Source organism: Peromyscus leucopus, chromosome 17 (assembly GCF_004664715.2).
Source record: "Peromyscus leucopus breed LL Stock chromosome 17, UCI_PerLeu_2.1, whole genome shotgun sequence".
NCBI lineage: Eukaryota > Metazoa > Chordata > Mammalia > Rodentia > Cricetidae > Peromyscus > Peromyscus leucopus.
This window is the reverse complement of record NC_051077.1, coordinates 45,934,881-45,952,833: the sequence shown is the minus strand read 5'-3', so window position 1 is coordinate 45,952,833 and position 17,953 is coordinate 45,934,881. Positions and strand designations below refer to the sequence as shown.

The following is a 17,953-nucleotide window of genomic DNA, read 5'->3' as shown; positions in this document are numbered from 1 at the left end:
AAGGTATTCAGGAAAAGGTCAAAAGATAACTTTTCATGAACTGATTCTCTTTTTTCCTCTGTTTTCGCTTTCTCTCTGAAGCAGGGTCCCTATGGTGATTTCTTTCACTTCACTGCAGTTCTAGCTTCTGGTCATGTCTCCTACCTCTGCCTACTGTCTTGTGGTAGGGTGCTGGGGCTAGGAATACAGATGTTTAACTACTAGCCCTGAACATTTTCCACATGCTTTTTGTGCAAATGTGTGTGACTTATGCAGGTGTCTGTAGTTTTAGGTGTGTCCATGTGTGTTTGTAGGGATGCAGACACATGTGGAAGCCAGAAGCTGACATCCAGTATCTGACTCTCCCACTACCATATTACTGTCACAAAGGTCCCTGATTAGGATGATTAGCCACCAGCACAGAGAAAGGTTACTCCTACTTCTCCCTCTATACATTAGTACAAACACACAATAAGCAAAAGAAATGTGATTAAAAATATTCAGGGACCATGTCTAAATACTTTCACTGTACAAATAAGTGTGTATGTTCTCATGTATAGCAATGGTCTGTGAAGTTCCTAATGAAGTATGACCTGATAGCCACAGTGAATATTACTCATGATTGAATAAGAAAATTTATAATAATAAATTTTCTTCTAAAATCACAAAGTACTTTCAGTGCAGATTTGATCTACCCCATGCTCTGCTCCATAAATTTGGTTCAGATTTTCCTAATACATAAATTCACTAAAAAGAAATACACATAATTTTACTTCTTACATACCTGTGCAGGATAATGCCCTATAAACCAAATGAAGTATGATTAATCTCAATTTAAATTTATAACCCAAAACCAGATGTGTTTTACAAATTTTGTTACAAGTTGGAGACAGTACATTGTTAGACATGGAATAAATAAAACAGTGAAAATTGTATAACGATGCATTTTTTTTTTAGATTTGATTCAAAACATGAGAATTAAGGACTAAATAAAGGACATAAACATTTCACCTAGAAGCCATCTTTCATATGTTCTAAATATAACATAGAATAAATGAGCATTTAATACTGATGCCTTGATCAAATACAATTTCTGAATAGTTTACCATAGGAACATAGAAGGGTTCTATGATACAAAGTTGTTAATATGGCCCATAAAACCAACATAGGATGTAAATCAATACAGTTTTTAGCATCTGAATGTTAGCATCTAAAAATTATTTTATTCAAAGTGATTCAAAAATCTTAAATCAAAAAATGTGAACCTTCCTCATCCATCCTCCTATTCCCCCGCCCAGCATTCCTCCACAGCCCACCCCTGTTCCCTCCTCTGAAAAGGTATGGCTGGTGAGGCGGTGAGTGAACTGGCCTACCCTGATGATCAGATTGGTGAATGCCCTAACTGTCACCATAGAGCCTTTATCCAGTAACTGATGGAAACAGATGCAGAGATCCGCAGCCAAGCACCAAGCCGAGCTCTGGAAGTCCATTCGAAGATAGGAAAGAGAGATTCTATGAGCAAGGGTCATCAAGACCATGATGGGGAAACTTAAGGATACAAATTCACATTTTAAATGATTGAATGCCATCTGTGAAATAATGCAGTCATATTTGTATACTGCACTCAATTAATTTTAGTAGAGCACTGATTTTTTTTTTTTTACTAAAACAAATCCAAAAGGCTCCAAGCTTTTAAACAAAGTCCTATTGTAACACACCATGCCTCTATTGTGAAATACAGATCAGACCAACCTATTGTTTCAGAATATTACTAAGAAATGCCCAAACTAAGAGTAGGAAACACATGACACTTACGTAAACAAGTTATGTTCCAATCATTAGATCAAAGTCTGATCTACAGAATGTGTGTTTCAAGTACATCGCTGTATTTAAATGAAGAGAAAAACAAACCTTCGGGTCTAGTTATCCAATCCCTTAACTTCTTTGATTTTAGAAATAGTTATAAACATCATATAATAGATAGCTCTAGTCATTGATGAGGACAAAAGCTCCAGATGGAATTTCCCCATTGTGTGCTTTGCAGCCAGATATTGATAATTAGGGGGCAACTCTGGCTGTGACTGGTGTGTCATGGAAGACACTGTACAAATAAATGGAACTAACCAATGAGAGTGAGGCGAAGCCCTGAAAACTGAGACTAAAGAGAGAGAATGATGGCTAAGCACATGGCTACGCATGTGACTGTGCTGCCAGGAAAGTCTCTTTTGTCAGCCACCCTCCTTACAAACGTGCCCAGGGCTCATCTAGCTCCATGGCTAACTTCCCCGAAGCTGTCCTCACAAGGTTTTCAGCATCTTCAGTGTAGAAATGGCGTCACATCCCTAATCTTTACAATCTGGTAACTTAAATCCACTCCACTGGAGCAGTATGACTTTGCTTGCTCTCCACACAGAGATCTTGATCTGGAGGCCAAGGCATTCCTAATTGTCACCATCACTGAACAGCCTTCATGAAATCTACAACTATAGTTCTTGTAACTAATTCCAACCCCAGACACTTGCAAAACAGGAGAACACAGCCATCACATGCAAAAAAAAAAAAAAAAAGGCAAATGTTTATATTTAGGTTTCTAGTTATCAGTCTGTTCATTACAATCTTTTCCCCTGTAGAAAAAAGAGGAACAACCTCAAGCGTCTGTAGGGTGATGCCTAATAATGTTCAACTTGTCAAAGTGTAGATTCACTTAGGAGACAAACCTCAGGACAATCCCATCAGTGTTTAGATTTGCTTAACTGTAGCATAGATAGCATAGATGCTACCATTCTATTCCTGCCAAAACTGCATGCACTTCAGTGAGCCCAAATAAACCCTTCCTTAGTTAGATTCCTAAGGTATTTTGTAACAACAGCATATAGCTAATACATATTGATAGAAAAATTTGGGCAATACATAAAGCATATTTTCTTCCTATCTCTATCATCCTGCTCTAGTATATGTGTGTGTGCGCGTGTGTGTGTGTGTGTATGTGTGTGCCTGTATGTGTCTCTGTGTGTGTGTGTATGTGCGTGTGCCTGTATGTGTCTCTGTGTGTTTGTTGTGTGTGTCTGTGCCTATGTGTCTATGTGTCTATGTGTGTGTATGTGTCTGTGTGTGTGTGTGTGCCTGTATGTGTCTCTGTGTGTGCCTGTATGTGTCTCTCTGTATGTGTGTATGTGCGTGTGCCTGTATTTGTCTCTGTGTGTGTGTATGTGCGTGTGCCTGTATGTGTCTCTGTGTGTTTGTTATGTGTGTCTGTGCCTATGTGTGTCTATGTGTCTATGTGTGTGTATGTGTCTATGTGTGTCTGTGTGTCTCTGTGTGTGTGTATGTATAGTCTGTGTGTGTGTATGTCTGGTCTATGTGTGTTCCTGTGTGTGTCTATGTGTGTGTGTGTGTGTGTGTGCCAAGGTGTATCTGTATGTGTCTCTGTTTGTGTATGTGTTTGTCTCTGTGTGTTCTTGTGTGTGTGTGACTGTGTCTATGTGTGTCTGTGTGTGTGCCTGTGTAAGTGTGTGTCTGTGTCTCTGTTGGTCTGTGTCTGTGTGTCTGTCTATGTGCCTGTGTCTGTATATCACACACTTATGAGTAAAGATAACTGGTCCAAATACAGTTCATTAGTTCAAACATATTCTCTAAACAACTTTAAGTAGTGCTGAAAATTCCAGAGACTTCTCTTTACACTAATTAATCTATTTCACAGACAAAACAGGGTTAAGAGAACAAAATGCATGGTTGTCTTTAAAACCTGATGTGAATTTACTCAAAACATTTAATAAATTATTTTAAACCCTGTTCTTCTACCACTCTGTTCACTTATAGATTTCTCCTTAATTTTTCACAGTAAACACAGAATACAAGTCTATGCCTTATTCAAGAAGATGCATGTCCTCATTAAAACTATTTTTCAGTTGATTTCAGCTGTGTCAACTCATGATTAACCACACTAATGAAGAGAAGAAATAGCAGAGAACTCAACACGGAGAAATGCAAAGCAATTTATTTTTTGCATCTGTGTACTTTATTTCATTTTGTAAGCAGAGTTACAATCATCAAAATGGTTTTACTTAAACACACAAAACCATTATAGTTCTCCAATACTCTAACTATTTATTTTAGCAGGTTAAAAAAAGCAAACTAGAGATGTTGTGATGAATAAAAAGAATCTTAAATGAGGTTTTTAAAACTGTTACTATGAAACCTGAGATATATATGAACAAGAAACCAGTTTGCAAGAATATATATATATATAGTTTTTATGTATTTGTCCATATTTTATGCATACAGACCAGAAAGATTTTTGAAGCACTAAAATGGAAGTAATATCTAATACTAACAGTATTTGGTCAGGAAGTCATGAATGGCAGCATACATATAAAAATGTGATAATATGATAACTTGCTCTTCACTCTTTTAACAAAACGTATAATTCACACTTAAAATATAAGGATAAGAAGTCTGCTCATGTTTTCAGGACAAAAATATTAATAAATAAAATATGCTAAAATCTAAGCATATATAAAATGCTTTCTAACCTATCCTGTGTCCAATAGATCAATTAGCTTTTAAGTAGGATATCCAAAGGGGAAAATGTTATCTAAAAGAATTAGAAATGTATTAGAAATTAGTACATCTTAATTCTGTCTCATTCAGACCTTATTTGGGATTGAAACATTCACTTCCTCCTAGGGTGGTTCACAAATGGGATGATACGTGCATCTCAGTCTAATATGCTTTTGAACTGGATATAATTCTTATGTGTGTTTATGCATCAGCAATATATGCCCTGTCAATTAAAATGTAAAATCTGATAGTACAAAAAACATTGTAGGCCTATAGTATAGCAAGTGATGCCATGCTGATATCTACAACAATGACAATAAATATAAACAGTTTGTGATGGTAGGAATGGGAAGGTTGCTCATGCATGTATGCTACATGTATGCACAGAAACAAAACTTACACTGAACTGCATAATATATATTTGAAATATATATTGAAATAAAATTACATATGCAAGAATTCAGTTCTTGTATTTTACTGTTACTATATGATTATCAATAGCACATAGTAGTTAGGACTCTGGCATCAGAAATCAGACCCTCCACACTCAAATCCTTGCTTTTCCTCTTTGGAGGGCCATCACACAGGTAAGAACTTGACTTCTCAAATTCTTCAATATCCTCATCTAATTCAGAAGAGTTATCCTAAGGGTTGAGTAAACTAATACATATCAAATATAATAATGATAGTGAATTTTAGTTAAATTTTCATCATAAATTTATCTCTGTGAAAATATAATATATATTTTATAAATAATATAATACTGCTCATTGAAGATTAAATTATTTTGTAATTATATTTACTTTTAGTAACCTTTTCTATGATAACCAGTTTTATACAAGCAAAGAGAAGTCATAATTCAATATACTCTCCACACATACAGAGGTCCCCAAAGCATCTTTATTATAACAACATTTACCAAGAATGGCAAGTGTGAGTGTTTACAGATAATTCTCAGTTGTCAGGGTTTATGATTCCATCATAAAAATTCATTTTCTAAGAAAGAACATAAATGCATTTCATTCTGCTTGACATAATGTTTTCATTACATTTTTGTGAGCACATTGGCATGACTTATTGGTAAACCAAGAGAAAAATAAATTATTTAAGTCCTAGTATGAGATTCAATAAATAACAACAAGGGTAGTATGGTGATGTAATGTGAAGGTAGATTTGTGTGATATAATGTATATAATAAGTAATACAATGTAAAATAGTTAATGAAGTACTAATTTTGAAGCATGGCTAGGGGGCAAATGCCTACTTCACATGCGAGCTTGAGATTGCCATTGATGATTCACAGCCAGACCTACAGATTATTTAACCTACCTTACAAATATTTCTAGATATGAGTTGTTAATTTTATTATTAAATAGTTCTCTAAAGATCCAAGCATTAAAGGCTTGTATTCTAAGGTAGAAGTTGTCAGACAGTAGTCCCCTAACAAGTGGAGTCTTGCAGGCATGCAGCCCTTTGAGGGGCATACACTGGAGAAGGCCAGGGCACTCTGAACTCTTAATCTACCTCCTTCAAATTCTTTGCTTGTGATGTCAATTGTTTGCTTCATAATGTTCACCCTCCTCAGGTACCCACAGCAACAGGACAGAACTCTTTTGTACTAGAACCTCCAGAAACATGCCCTCAGACTAGCTTTTATTTTCTGTATATTTGATGTAAGTACTTTACTACACCCATAGCACACTGACTGAGTCCTAAACAGTACTGCTTCACTACTGTTCTCTGTGCTGAGAAGAGCATCCTCCAAAGCAGAAGACTTTTGTTCCGAACCTATAAAACCATTCTGTATCCAGTATCACAGGGTCTAGTGAATAACACTCTTTTGACTTTGTATATTTATGATTGTGGTGAGATGGCTGTTTCCATTCTCATGGCATATGCTTGCTGCCCAGTGTAGTTTTCCTTCTTTAGGTGAGCTAGCCAGGATCCAAGCTCTAGATATAGAGCTGGAGAATTTTACATGCCCTAGCATTTCCTTCAGGGTCTTGCTAAGGCCTTTGTTGAATGTAATCAAGGGTTTCCCATTTAAATGAAACATTTTAATCAACTAAAATGGAGACTGATGATATTTCTTTTGAAAATTTTCACAAATAAACCTACTGCCAGATGGGTATCCCTGAAAACTAGATGAAGTGACTTGTAACAACCAATAAAAATAGACACGGTAAATAAAGTTAAAAATCTCAAATCAGCAATCTAAACCATGTTTCTAAAAATAAATGGCATTCTGACATAATCATGTACCTAATTATCTTCTTTCTAACTTTATTACACGGAAATAAAATAGTTACTGCATAGATTTTCCTCTCAGGCATGTTTATGTGTTTAGCATTTTAAATTCTAACCAGGCAATAAATAGTATTTCTAAAATATAGCAGGTATGAACTTTAAATATTTTTAATCCTAAAACAATCAAATTCTTACCTTGATCAAATGGTTTCCCTGGGCTCCAAGTGCGGAAATAATCATCCTAAGAGAGGAAAATAACATGATTTAGGTGTATATGATCAATTAAAAAATATATATAATTCATATAAAATCTAAAGTAACATATGAAACATAGAAACAGCATACAAACCTCTACTTCCTGTAATGGCAAGCAGCAAATTAAAAAAAAAAAAGAGGGGAACAGAGAAAGAGAATCGTTATCAAAAAGTAACACATCTGTATATAAGTTAAGAAAAGTATTTCAATGCATGTGCTCATTTTCATTGGAAGCCAGGGGTTACTGTAACAATTTAATTATTTTTGTTGCCACTTCTCTTAAATATTATAATGAGCTGCTTTCAATTGCAATTCAATGTGCAATATAACATGCAGATAATTACCCCTAAGCTAATAAGCTGTAAAGTATCTTACTAGATTCCAATTATAGGACTTCATTTCCCACTAGTACAATAGTAAATGGATCCATTAATATAACAGGGAAAATATCAAGTGATTCTGCAATAGCCCATAGAGTATAAATAGATTTATGCAAATCATTCACATGTTAATTGAATAACCAAGGAGTTCATCAAAATGCAATTGGGAGATTGAAAAAAAAAATGCACACCTAATTAAATCCCGGTTAATGTTTAACTATTTAATATGGAAAAGAACATATATATTTACTATATACTTAGTAAATGTATCTGAATGACATAAAACTGGAGCAATGCACACCAGAAAAATTAAAAGACACATCCAAATGGACCTCGTATTATGTTTTACTTTAAAGCCTTGTAAAGTTCTTCATCTGTAGTGTCTTCAATCGGGAATAAAAACCAATTTGGCTGCTCAAATTAATACACTGTTTTTATAATGATAATATGGTATAAGAAACAAGACACAGCATGAAGAGTTGTAAGAGTTCTGGGCTGCACTCCCAGTCTCACATTCTTGGACGAAAAGCTACAAAACTGAAAGAGTAGTAAAGAGCCAAGCAAAAATTATTATGATGATGATGATTTTACCTCCTGTCCCAGGTCCTCTTCCCATGTTCATATATGTTCATGTATTATTTTTTTTTTCAATTTTGTGACCCAAGTTTTAACCAGGAACCTATGTGTGACCTTGGGTTTGGTACTATGATTTTTGAGGATGACGGTTTCAGCAGTGTTCCCAGTTCACAGCTGGAACCCATGTCAACCTCTCATACAGAATGTATAATTAGTTCATATTTAAGTGTGGGAAGGTAGGATCTTGCAGACCCAGGACATGACTGTGGACAGCAACATGTGCATCTGGACATCTGTGATGGGATTCTTGGTTGCAATGGCTGTGTCACGGCCACGTGCTATCGCTTCAAAGCTCTTCCCCTTGTCTTCTGTCTCTTATATCCTACCCTCATCCTTTGTTGCTCCTCAAGTCTGAGAGCAGGGAATATGAATATCCTGTTGAGGGATGAGCATCACTCAATTGTCACTTACTATTTTACAGCAGTGTACCTCTGAATTCACTTCATGGTAAAGAGACGTTTCTCTAATTGAGAGAGGATCATTCATTTATGGGTATAGAGAAGTATTTAAAAAATTACTTTTATTATGGAAACAATCATGGTTATCTCATTATAAAAATTAAATTTCATCTCTAAAGTTCTTATTCGCTTATTATAACTGCTCAGCACCATCTTTTGGGTTCCTACCCATCCACTACAAATGAAAGACAAGAAAATCCCTTGATGCCATATTTGTCAGTCTTGTTTTGTGCCCAAATGAGGTTACATTAAAAGGGACAAATGATGGTAGTCTGCACTAACAGGTTCTGTTCTAAATTATGTAGGATTAAATTAAGGGAGAACGATGTCCCATGATAATTAAATCAACATTGATGGTTTAAATTCTTTGAGAAAAATCTCTCTTTGAAAACAATTATTCCAAGATAGAATTCTTGGAAAACTAAGCTTTCAAATTAAATTGCTTCACAAAGTGTCTAAACTACTGGGACCACACAGATGGCTCAGTGATTACAAGTACGTGTTGACCTCAAAGTGGACAAGAGTTTGGTTCCAGTGTCTGTGCTGATACCTTTCAACCACCCTCCATCAAGTTCCACATCACCTGATACTTTTATCTGGATTCCTCTGGCAACTAGTCTCGTGTGCATAACCCCCACAGAGATAGGCACTCATATACACAATTTAAAATAAAACAGTCTTTTATAAACTTCCAAGTTCAAGCAGAAGATCATAGCATGCTTATATAATGCTTCATATCTTTAAAACAGCATGTTCCTACTGGAATATAATTGTTGTCTTTCATTCAAAGCCTGAAGAGGCATGGGACAGCTGTGTGTTCAAGTCTCTCATAAAGCCTACCAGACACTAAACCTGAGCACACCTGAGTAAATCTGATCTACAGGTTCGGCAGGAGGATCTCCTTAGAAAAGTGATGACCTAGAACTCTGGCTCCCAGCAGCAGAATTGGAAAAATGATACACAGCAATTTGAGAAGGGCACTTTGTGTATATACATTATACACGACACACACACACACACACACACACACACACACACATATGTACACACACACACAAAAGTACCCACCAACAGAATATCAGGCATGGGGGTGTTAGAACACAGATAATCCTTGGGAAAGGCTGCCTCGTGACAGTTAACAAAAACCATTCAGTTTTCCACAATTCTTAAAAGCAACCATGGAACCCCTTAATGTTAAAAGTCTATTTTCAAAGAGAATGTAATGGTAAGATTTAACTTCAGTCAAATGCAATTAACCACTCTGCATACTACAATGACCAAGTTTAATCAATTTGGGCTGATACCTCTATAAAACCTTTCCTTAGAACTCTCCGGTAGATATAACATGCAACATTCATGCATGTGACCTCTGCATGTGACAGCGAAAAAGGTCACCTTCTGGTGGACTTTAACGTTTTTTTCTCATTTACTTCTTTATTTATTTTTGGCAATGGTTTTGCCTCGTTAAACCTTGGGAGTTTTGCCAAGATGAACAGTAAAAGTATTTTTTTTTTTTTAATAGAAGTGTTCCCTCAACCACAATTTCTTTTTCATCCATGGGTTTTGTGTTGATATTGTTTTTTTCCATGTCTTCAATTAAGCTTCAAAACAAGCTCAGTGGGGATTTATTAAAGACATAGAAGAAATGCTCCCAATTGGATAAATTTGAGTCTAGGAAAATACAGCCAAACCTGAGTTATTAAAAACAAGCTGATTCTTGTCATTTATGTGTAAAATCTCACACGACTGAGCAATACACACAAAAGCATTTAATATAGCTAATATGAGACCTTTGTCAATTTCTTATGCTTAAGGAAATAATTGCTAATTGTATGTGAAAGAGTCTGCATATGAAAATATGGCATGTATGGCATTATTCAGAATTTTTCCCCTGTGTTACAATACCTGAATTTCTTTCTATTTTGTGGTACACACAAGTTTGTGTGTGTGTTGTGTGTGTGTGTGTTCAACAAAAACATTGGCATTCATACTATTTCTATCCAGATAATTCTTTCTTGTGTTGAGAACAATGGGCTGGTCTGTGCTTTGTAGGCTATTTGCAATGCCCTGGGCCTCTGAAGACAAATCAGAAGGCATTCTCCCTCAAGGTTTGACAAACAGAAATGCCACCAGTCATTGGCAAATATCTTCTGGGTACTGGAATACATGGAAAGAATATTGAAGTAAAATTTCATATAATAGAGAAATGCTATCGGTAACAGATTTTCTTAATAAATATTTCACAATATTGGGAGCTTTTAAAAGGTTATGTTTCTGAAAGCATATTGAGCTAGATATACAATTTTGTATGAATTTCTCATCATTTAGGTTTGCCTCCGTCTATCTGTGCTTTCACGCTATTTATAACATTTTGCTATAATAAATATGGTAATTAATGCCTGAAAACTTTTCTGTTTTCTTATAAACAGACTGTGTAACTTTTAGAAGGTGGGCATAGACACAGCTCATAATCCTGAAAAGGGTTTGCCTTTATAACTGGTTACAACATGGCATTATACACGTTAAGTAGGTCACAAGGAGAAGTGTGTATCTGAACATCAGCATTTTCTTTCATTTGTGTCCACACTGTGACATTTATATTGAAAACACAACCCCACTCAAAATCTCAATGTAATTTTTGACAGATAGAGAAAAACATGTAAAATCCACATGGTAACACCTAGAGTAGCCAAACCAACCCCAAGCAAAATGAATGATGCTTCACTGCAGGACAATTCAAATAAAAATAGCATTTTAATAGCATAAAAAAACTGACACATAGACTAATAGAATAAAATGCATGACCCAGACTTATGCCCTTGTAACTTCAGCCACCTGACTTTTGACAAACAGGACAAAAATAAACATTTGAAGAAAAGTGGGGTCCTCAACAAATGATACAAAGAAAACTGGGTATTTATATGTAGATGCAGGAAACTAGAATCATATCTATGCCCCTGCACAAAAATAAACTCAAAATGGATAAAAGACCTCAACATAGAAATTAAACTATGTTTGTAGCTCATTAAGCTGACCAAGTCCACTTCCTCATGGGGACCCTGTGTGCAATGGTTGTACACAGCAGCCTCCTTGATAGTGTGTGCAGCCTTTTGCCTATATAGGTTGCTCTAAGGGACCTTGGAGACAATTTTTGGGCAGTTATTCAAGTCTCTGATTTCAATGTTGTGCCCAATCTAGACTCCAGGCAGTTATACATGGTGCTTTTGGGAAGCCCTGGGGCACCATGGCCAGGGTTCACAAGGTCCAGATCATTGTGCCCATCTACGTAGCTACTGAATAAGGATATGTGACTGAGGCTCTATGTAGGACTAAGTTCAAGTTCCCTGGCCGCCAGAAGTCTTGGATCTCAAAGAAGTGGGGATTCACCAAGCTCAATGCCGATGAATTTGAAGACTTGGTCGCTGTGAAGCAGCTCATTCATAATAACTGTGGGGTCAAACATATCCCCAGTTGTGGTCCTCTGGAAAATTGGTGAGTCCTGCATTCCCGAGGACTTCCACAAGTGCTTCCTGTACTATACTAAATCATGTTCAGTAATAAATCTCACATCCAGTCTTCTAAAAAAGAAAAGAAGAAAGAAAAGAAGAAGGAATGAGGGAAAGAAGGAATGAAGGACAGAAGGAAGGAGGGAGGGAGGAGGGAAGGAAGAAGGAAGGAAGAAATGCTAGTGGTGAAGGTATGAATGCTATATAAAGATGTTGATATAGATAATAACTCTAAAAAATGATCCCGTGACTCAGGGAATAATGTCAATGAGCGACACATTGGACTTACAAAATTCAAATCATTCTCATAGAAAATGAATGGTCAAGTGACAGAGTGAAGAGGTGGCTGGCAGATAGGGGAGAATTGATAACTAATATGCAAAGAACTAAAATAAAAGGTATCAAGAAAACAATCAACACAATAAAAATTGGGCACCAGGTTTTGGAAATATTATCAATTTTATTTTTAGAATTGATGGAAGTGAAGCTGGGGTGCAGGAATAGATAAACTTCAGAGATGGCCATACTAACTCCATTCCACCTTGGGTATTCATCTGGTAAGTCATAACAAAAAACAAGTTTCTTCCTCTTACTTGAAGTACAGTTGGGCTTCATGAGTTGTGCGACCAATAACATGATCGGTTATACTCAGGAGTTGTAAAGCTAGATTATGAAAAAAAAAAATTTCCATCTTTCCACCAAGATAGATGTCCAACCCACCTGGAGAAACTTTTAGTCTATACCCTCCGCTGAGTTTCCAAATGACAACTTGATCAGCTGCCAGTCAGATGAAACAGTCATGATGAACACCCAATGACTCAAGCTCAGTACTCATTTTACTGCTGTTAGCATAGAGACTCCAAGTGAGAAATAGCTAGCTGCAAAAAGTCAGTATGTGAAGTTATGAGAGATGATATAAAACTGGGTTATTAAGTCACGGTGTTGGGGACTGTTTATTATTAAAAAAAAAAAAAACTGGAAGCCCCCATACATGCTATAAGGCATAAATTTAAAAAAAAATGTAGAAATTTTCTGATTACACTTGGCAGTTGGAGATGACAGTATTTGCTCATAAATACTAATACATAGCCTCCAAAGTGCCTTTTGTTCAGGTGAGGTGGGTGTGATTCATCAAGTAAACTCTAACATCAGTCTCCAACTAAGTATTTGATGCAGAACAATAACACCAGCCTTAGATTGTGAATATCCTATCTTGAAAAAGAAGTTCAGGGTGTAGACTGAGCAGTCACCCAATTACCAGACTGGAACAGGCATCCATTCTATTGTGTTCACAATGCTATTGAACTTTCTGACTCACCCACTAACTTTCTTTATCTTCCTGGGTTTCTACCCATCTCCTGACTCCAGTTTAGTTGTCTAGTTCCCAACCTTGAATGACTGTTCTCTATTTGGTCTTGTCATATTCTTTAGTCCAATGCCTATCATCCAGTAAGAAGTAAAATGGGTCTTGGTCTCAAATTCCACCCATGTTGGAAATAACCATAAAAACAATGAGGTAGGTAGAGTACGTCTGGCCTCCTCTTTAGGAAAATAACACAGGCAGAGATCCCACACTGAAAGCTCCTATTTATTTCTAAGGAGTAGTATAAAAAGCAAAATGCTTATATTTGGGTAAATATTTTAAAAAATCCAGAAAGTCATTTTTGAATTGTTGTTATTTCTACAATTATAAATTGTATTAGAATATTTAGAACCAAGGCAAAATAAAATAACCTATTATGCATGTTATCAATTGTTAATCCTTTTATGTGGATGCAAAAACATGTGTGTGTGTGTGTGTGTGTGTGTGTGTGTGTGTGTGTGTGTACATACACACACGTACACAGGAGAATGGGTGACATTTGGTAAGGGAGGATGCAATTTACACAAGTCTTTTTTTATGATATGTGATTATAATCTCCCAAAGCCTCTCATTCACAAGCTTAGATGTTTCTATTATATCTAGCACATCGTTTGATTTAGTTTTCTGTCTTAGAAGAATTATGGCACATTCACCGCTTAAGATAGCCAAAAATATAAAAATGGAAAGACATTGTTTTAAAATGTGTTTTTATGTTATCACATTGCCGTCCTCACCTTGGGTGTTACTATGAGAAGAATGGTTTTCTTAATAACTCAGTACATAAATTTTGCTGAAGCAGGAATGTCTGTCTGTAGAAATCTTAACTAATTTGGTCACAGGAATGTTGGAAATATAAGGAAAAGTTTGTTCAAAGGGAGAAGAATTATTCGTGTGAAGCAAATTATCTATTTCAGGCCCCCAGGTGTCACATTTATTAAATAAGTAGCAACTATTTTTCCAGGTGAAATCCTAGAATCCTGAAAGAATTCATTTATAACTCTTCAGCGAGCATTTTATTTTTAAGAATATTTTATACTCCCTGACTCACCACAGATTAAATACATAAATAAAATAAATTGTGAGAAAAAAGGCTGTTCTCATAGGACAATGGTTCAACTGTGTCTGGAAATCTTTGTAAATCAAGGTAAGAATTCCTTTGAGTATATAGGGGATATATCTAGGTTTGTCATACATTAACATATAAACTTCATGATTCAATTACATCAAAGAAAGGCACCAAAGGATCAAGGATTTGAAGCTTCTATTCTTGCTGTGTTTATTTTGCAATTCTCCTCCCATTATTCCCTTGTGGCTGTATTTTAGATTCTGTTTTTCCACATATTGCCCAGGTTAGCACTCAAAGTATAGCCAGTTAGACAGACCTATCGCTTACAAAATTGACTGGAGAAGGGTCCCATCCACTCTTTTAAGGTCTGGTACATCTGCTTTGCAACTAATTGTAACAGCGGTTCTGACATCTTACAATGCTCCATGCTTTACTTGTTTGCTTTCTGTTTCGTTTTAGCAAAAGGGCTCTACACTCCACCATTCTGCATTGTACTTGCACTATACAAGAGGCGTATAAAGGCCAGCAAATAAGTTTTAGCAGAAAGCCCCTCTGTTTGCTCACACGAGGACCCCAAATCTTGTGAATATTTTTCATATGACTCAAACTCTTAGGTATTGGGATGGAGAGATGGTACAGCATCTTGGAGCACTTGCTTTTGCAAATGACCCAGGCTTGTTTCCCAACACCCACGTGTAGTCTTACAAAGATCTGTTGCCCCTGTTCTAGGGTACAGCTGCTGTGCTGTGAACTCAGTGGGAACCAGGCATATGTGTGGTGCACTTACACACATGCAGGCAAAATAAGCATGCCTGTAAAATAAATAAAGTCTGGGAAAAAAAAAAAACAGCTATCAATTCAAAACATGATACTACCCCTAAACCAACATGCTTAGGAACACAATGTTTGTAATTCTGACCCAATATATGCAATACTCAAATAATGTAATACATGGGTCAATGAAGAAATCATTAAAGGAATTTTTTTAAAAACTAGAATTGAATGAACATGAAAACCTAGCATAGGAATACCTAGGGACACACTGAAGGCAGTCCTAAGAAGAATGTTTATAGTCCTAAAAAATTAGGACCTTTTATATGAAGTGCTTAATAATGTGACTTCTAAAACTAGGGTCAAAACTGATGCCAACCAAGGAAGGTAGATATGAAAATAAAGATAATAGAAAGAATCAGTGAAACAAAAATGTTGGTTCTTTGAAATAATAAAATTGACAGACCTTTAGTCAAATTCATCCAAAGAATTCTCAAATTAATAACCTTGAGGATGAAAAAGACAGCATTTTACATTCAACAAAATTCAGAACATCATACAGATATGCTTTAAAAACTATATTCCATTAAACTGAAAAAACCTAGATAAGTTGGTAGATTCCAAGGTTCATGTAACCTACCAAAATTAAACTAAGATGAAACAAATCACTTTGGATATCTATAACACTAACAGAATCGGAGAAGTAATAAAAAGTTTTCCAACTAAAAGAGGACCAAATTGATTTGCTGTAGAATTTTACCAGACATCCAAGGGAAATCTAGTATCAATATAACTGAAATTATTCCCCAAAAAGGAAAAAGCATGAAGGCTTCCAAACTTTCTAAGAAGCTAATATTACATGGATACCGAAGCCTGGTAAATGTACAACATCAACAAAAAGTAAATTACAGACTGTTCTCTGTGATGTACACAAGATGAAAAGCTTATCAATATAATTATTGCAAACTAAATTCAAGATCGCATCTAAATATCATCCATTAAGATCAAGTTGGCTACTTTGGCAGAGAAACAGATAAGCTAACGGCAAATCTTTTCCTCTCCCTCCACTCCCCCAAACCCATTCTCCCAGTCTCATGCCCATGTCTACATCAAATTATCTGCTGTAGCTGCCTGTCCTTTCTCTCTCTCACCATATCCAGTCGATCACAAGGATCATCCTCTTCAAATTCCCCTTTTCCAACTCATTGCTTTCTTTCAGGTCCCAAAACCAGGAAACACTTCCTGGTAAATCATAGGGCACTTCATCCATGGAAGTGGATAGGCTAACTGTAGATCTTCATCTCTCCCTACATCCTCCAATCCCAGTTCTCCATTCTCATCCCATTATCTGTAGCAGACGTTCTGCTATGGCCTCTGCTCACTCTTTGCCCACATTTCCAGAGAACTAAGCAAAACCTGGTGGAGGATTCTGCTATCTTCCTTTCTGTGGACTCCCTCAGCATCAACCTCCCAGCCCATTCCCAATACTTAGTATCAGCTCTCAATACACAGAAATATGTTTCATATGAAACCATCAGTGGCCACACCTGTCAGGATCCCAGAAGGCTTTACTACTAGGCAACACACAGCCACCACGGGTGAGATTCATATAGACAATTCCCTCCAATATTTCATGTTTCATAGAGTTAGAATAGGTTGCTGCTCCCACTCCTTTTTTAAAATGTACTCTCTCCTCTTCTTTGATGGATAGTTTTATGTCAACTTGACATAAGTGAAAGCCAAATGAAAGGAGGAACCCTCCATAAAGAGAATATCTTGATAATAACAGATTGCAAGGAAGCCTGTAAGGCATTTTCTTAATGACTGATCAATGTGGAAGGGCCCACAATATTGTAGGGGCTGCCATCCCTGGACTGGTGGTCCTGAGTTCTATAACAAAGCAGACTGGCGAACGACAAGGTGTCAGCCAATAAGCAGCATCTTGCATGGCCTCTACATCAGCTTCTGCCTCCAGGTTCCTGCCCTGTTAGGGCTAGAAAGCCATTGTGAGTCATGGTGTAATGATAAATCCAAGTCATTATATATCTTCAAAAGCCCATAAAATATATAGTATACAACGTGATCTTAATGAAATTTATAAATTTTAGACTATAAATCTGTGCATTGTAGCTTCATCAGTTGCAACAAATATAAACAGAGATGATGGGGGAGCCTGGACGCAGGAGTGCAGAGAACGTTCAGAAAACCTGGACCTTGTGGCCAGAATTGCTATGGATCTTAAACTGCTCTAAAAATAAAAATAACCCACTGTAAAATGTTATAACATAGGTCATATATAATGTAGTTCATTTTTATGGCTCTCATTACAATAGACTACACACAATAGAAAACTTTAAATGATTCTTAAATTACACACAATATAAATGAATATAAAATGGTACCCTGTATGCCAATAAATAGCCTCTATCAGCATGGTAAGTCTATAGAGTAAATAAATCTTTAAAACAGTAAAAGACATCTATTTATAAAGGTGTTCACTAATTAATTAGACTTACACACACCCATGCAAGACTCTTTTGAACCAACCAATATAATTGATTAAACAAGATATAAAACAAGGAACTTAACTTACTGTAGATACCAGCAACTCCAGATTATAATTATTAATCTTTAATATTCCATTTTAAAAGCTTAATTTTGAATCTTATATTATTTTAGCAACAAATCAATAAGGATAAATATACCATTTTTATATTAAATCCAAGCATAAA

General features: G+C 36.1%; 1 protein-coding gene and 1 non-coding gene across 2 annotated transcripts in view; one reads left to right on the top strand and one right to left on the bottom strand.

The window, feature by feature from the left end:
- Positions 1 to 17,953, bottom strand: part of Spock3 (SPARC (osteonectin), cwcv and kazal like domains proteoglycan 3) — a 355,708-nt gene that overhangs the window by 204,579 nt on the left and 133,176 nt on the right. The window contains 2 exon segments of the mRNA XM_028881034.2: positions 6,982 to 7,027; positions 7,136 to 7,144. Of these exon segments, the coding sequence (XP_028736867.1) occupies positions 6,982 to 7,027; positions 7,136 to 7,144 (55 nt within the window).
- LOC114701107 lies at positions 11,531 to 11,665 on the top strand. Its single transcript, XR_003735785.1, has one exon. It is a non-coding gene; the product is annotated as a small nucleolar RNA SNORA70 (small nucleolar RNA).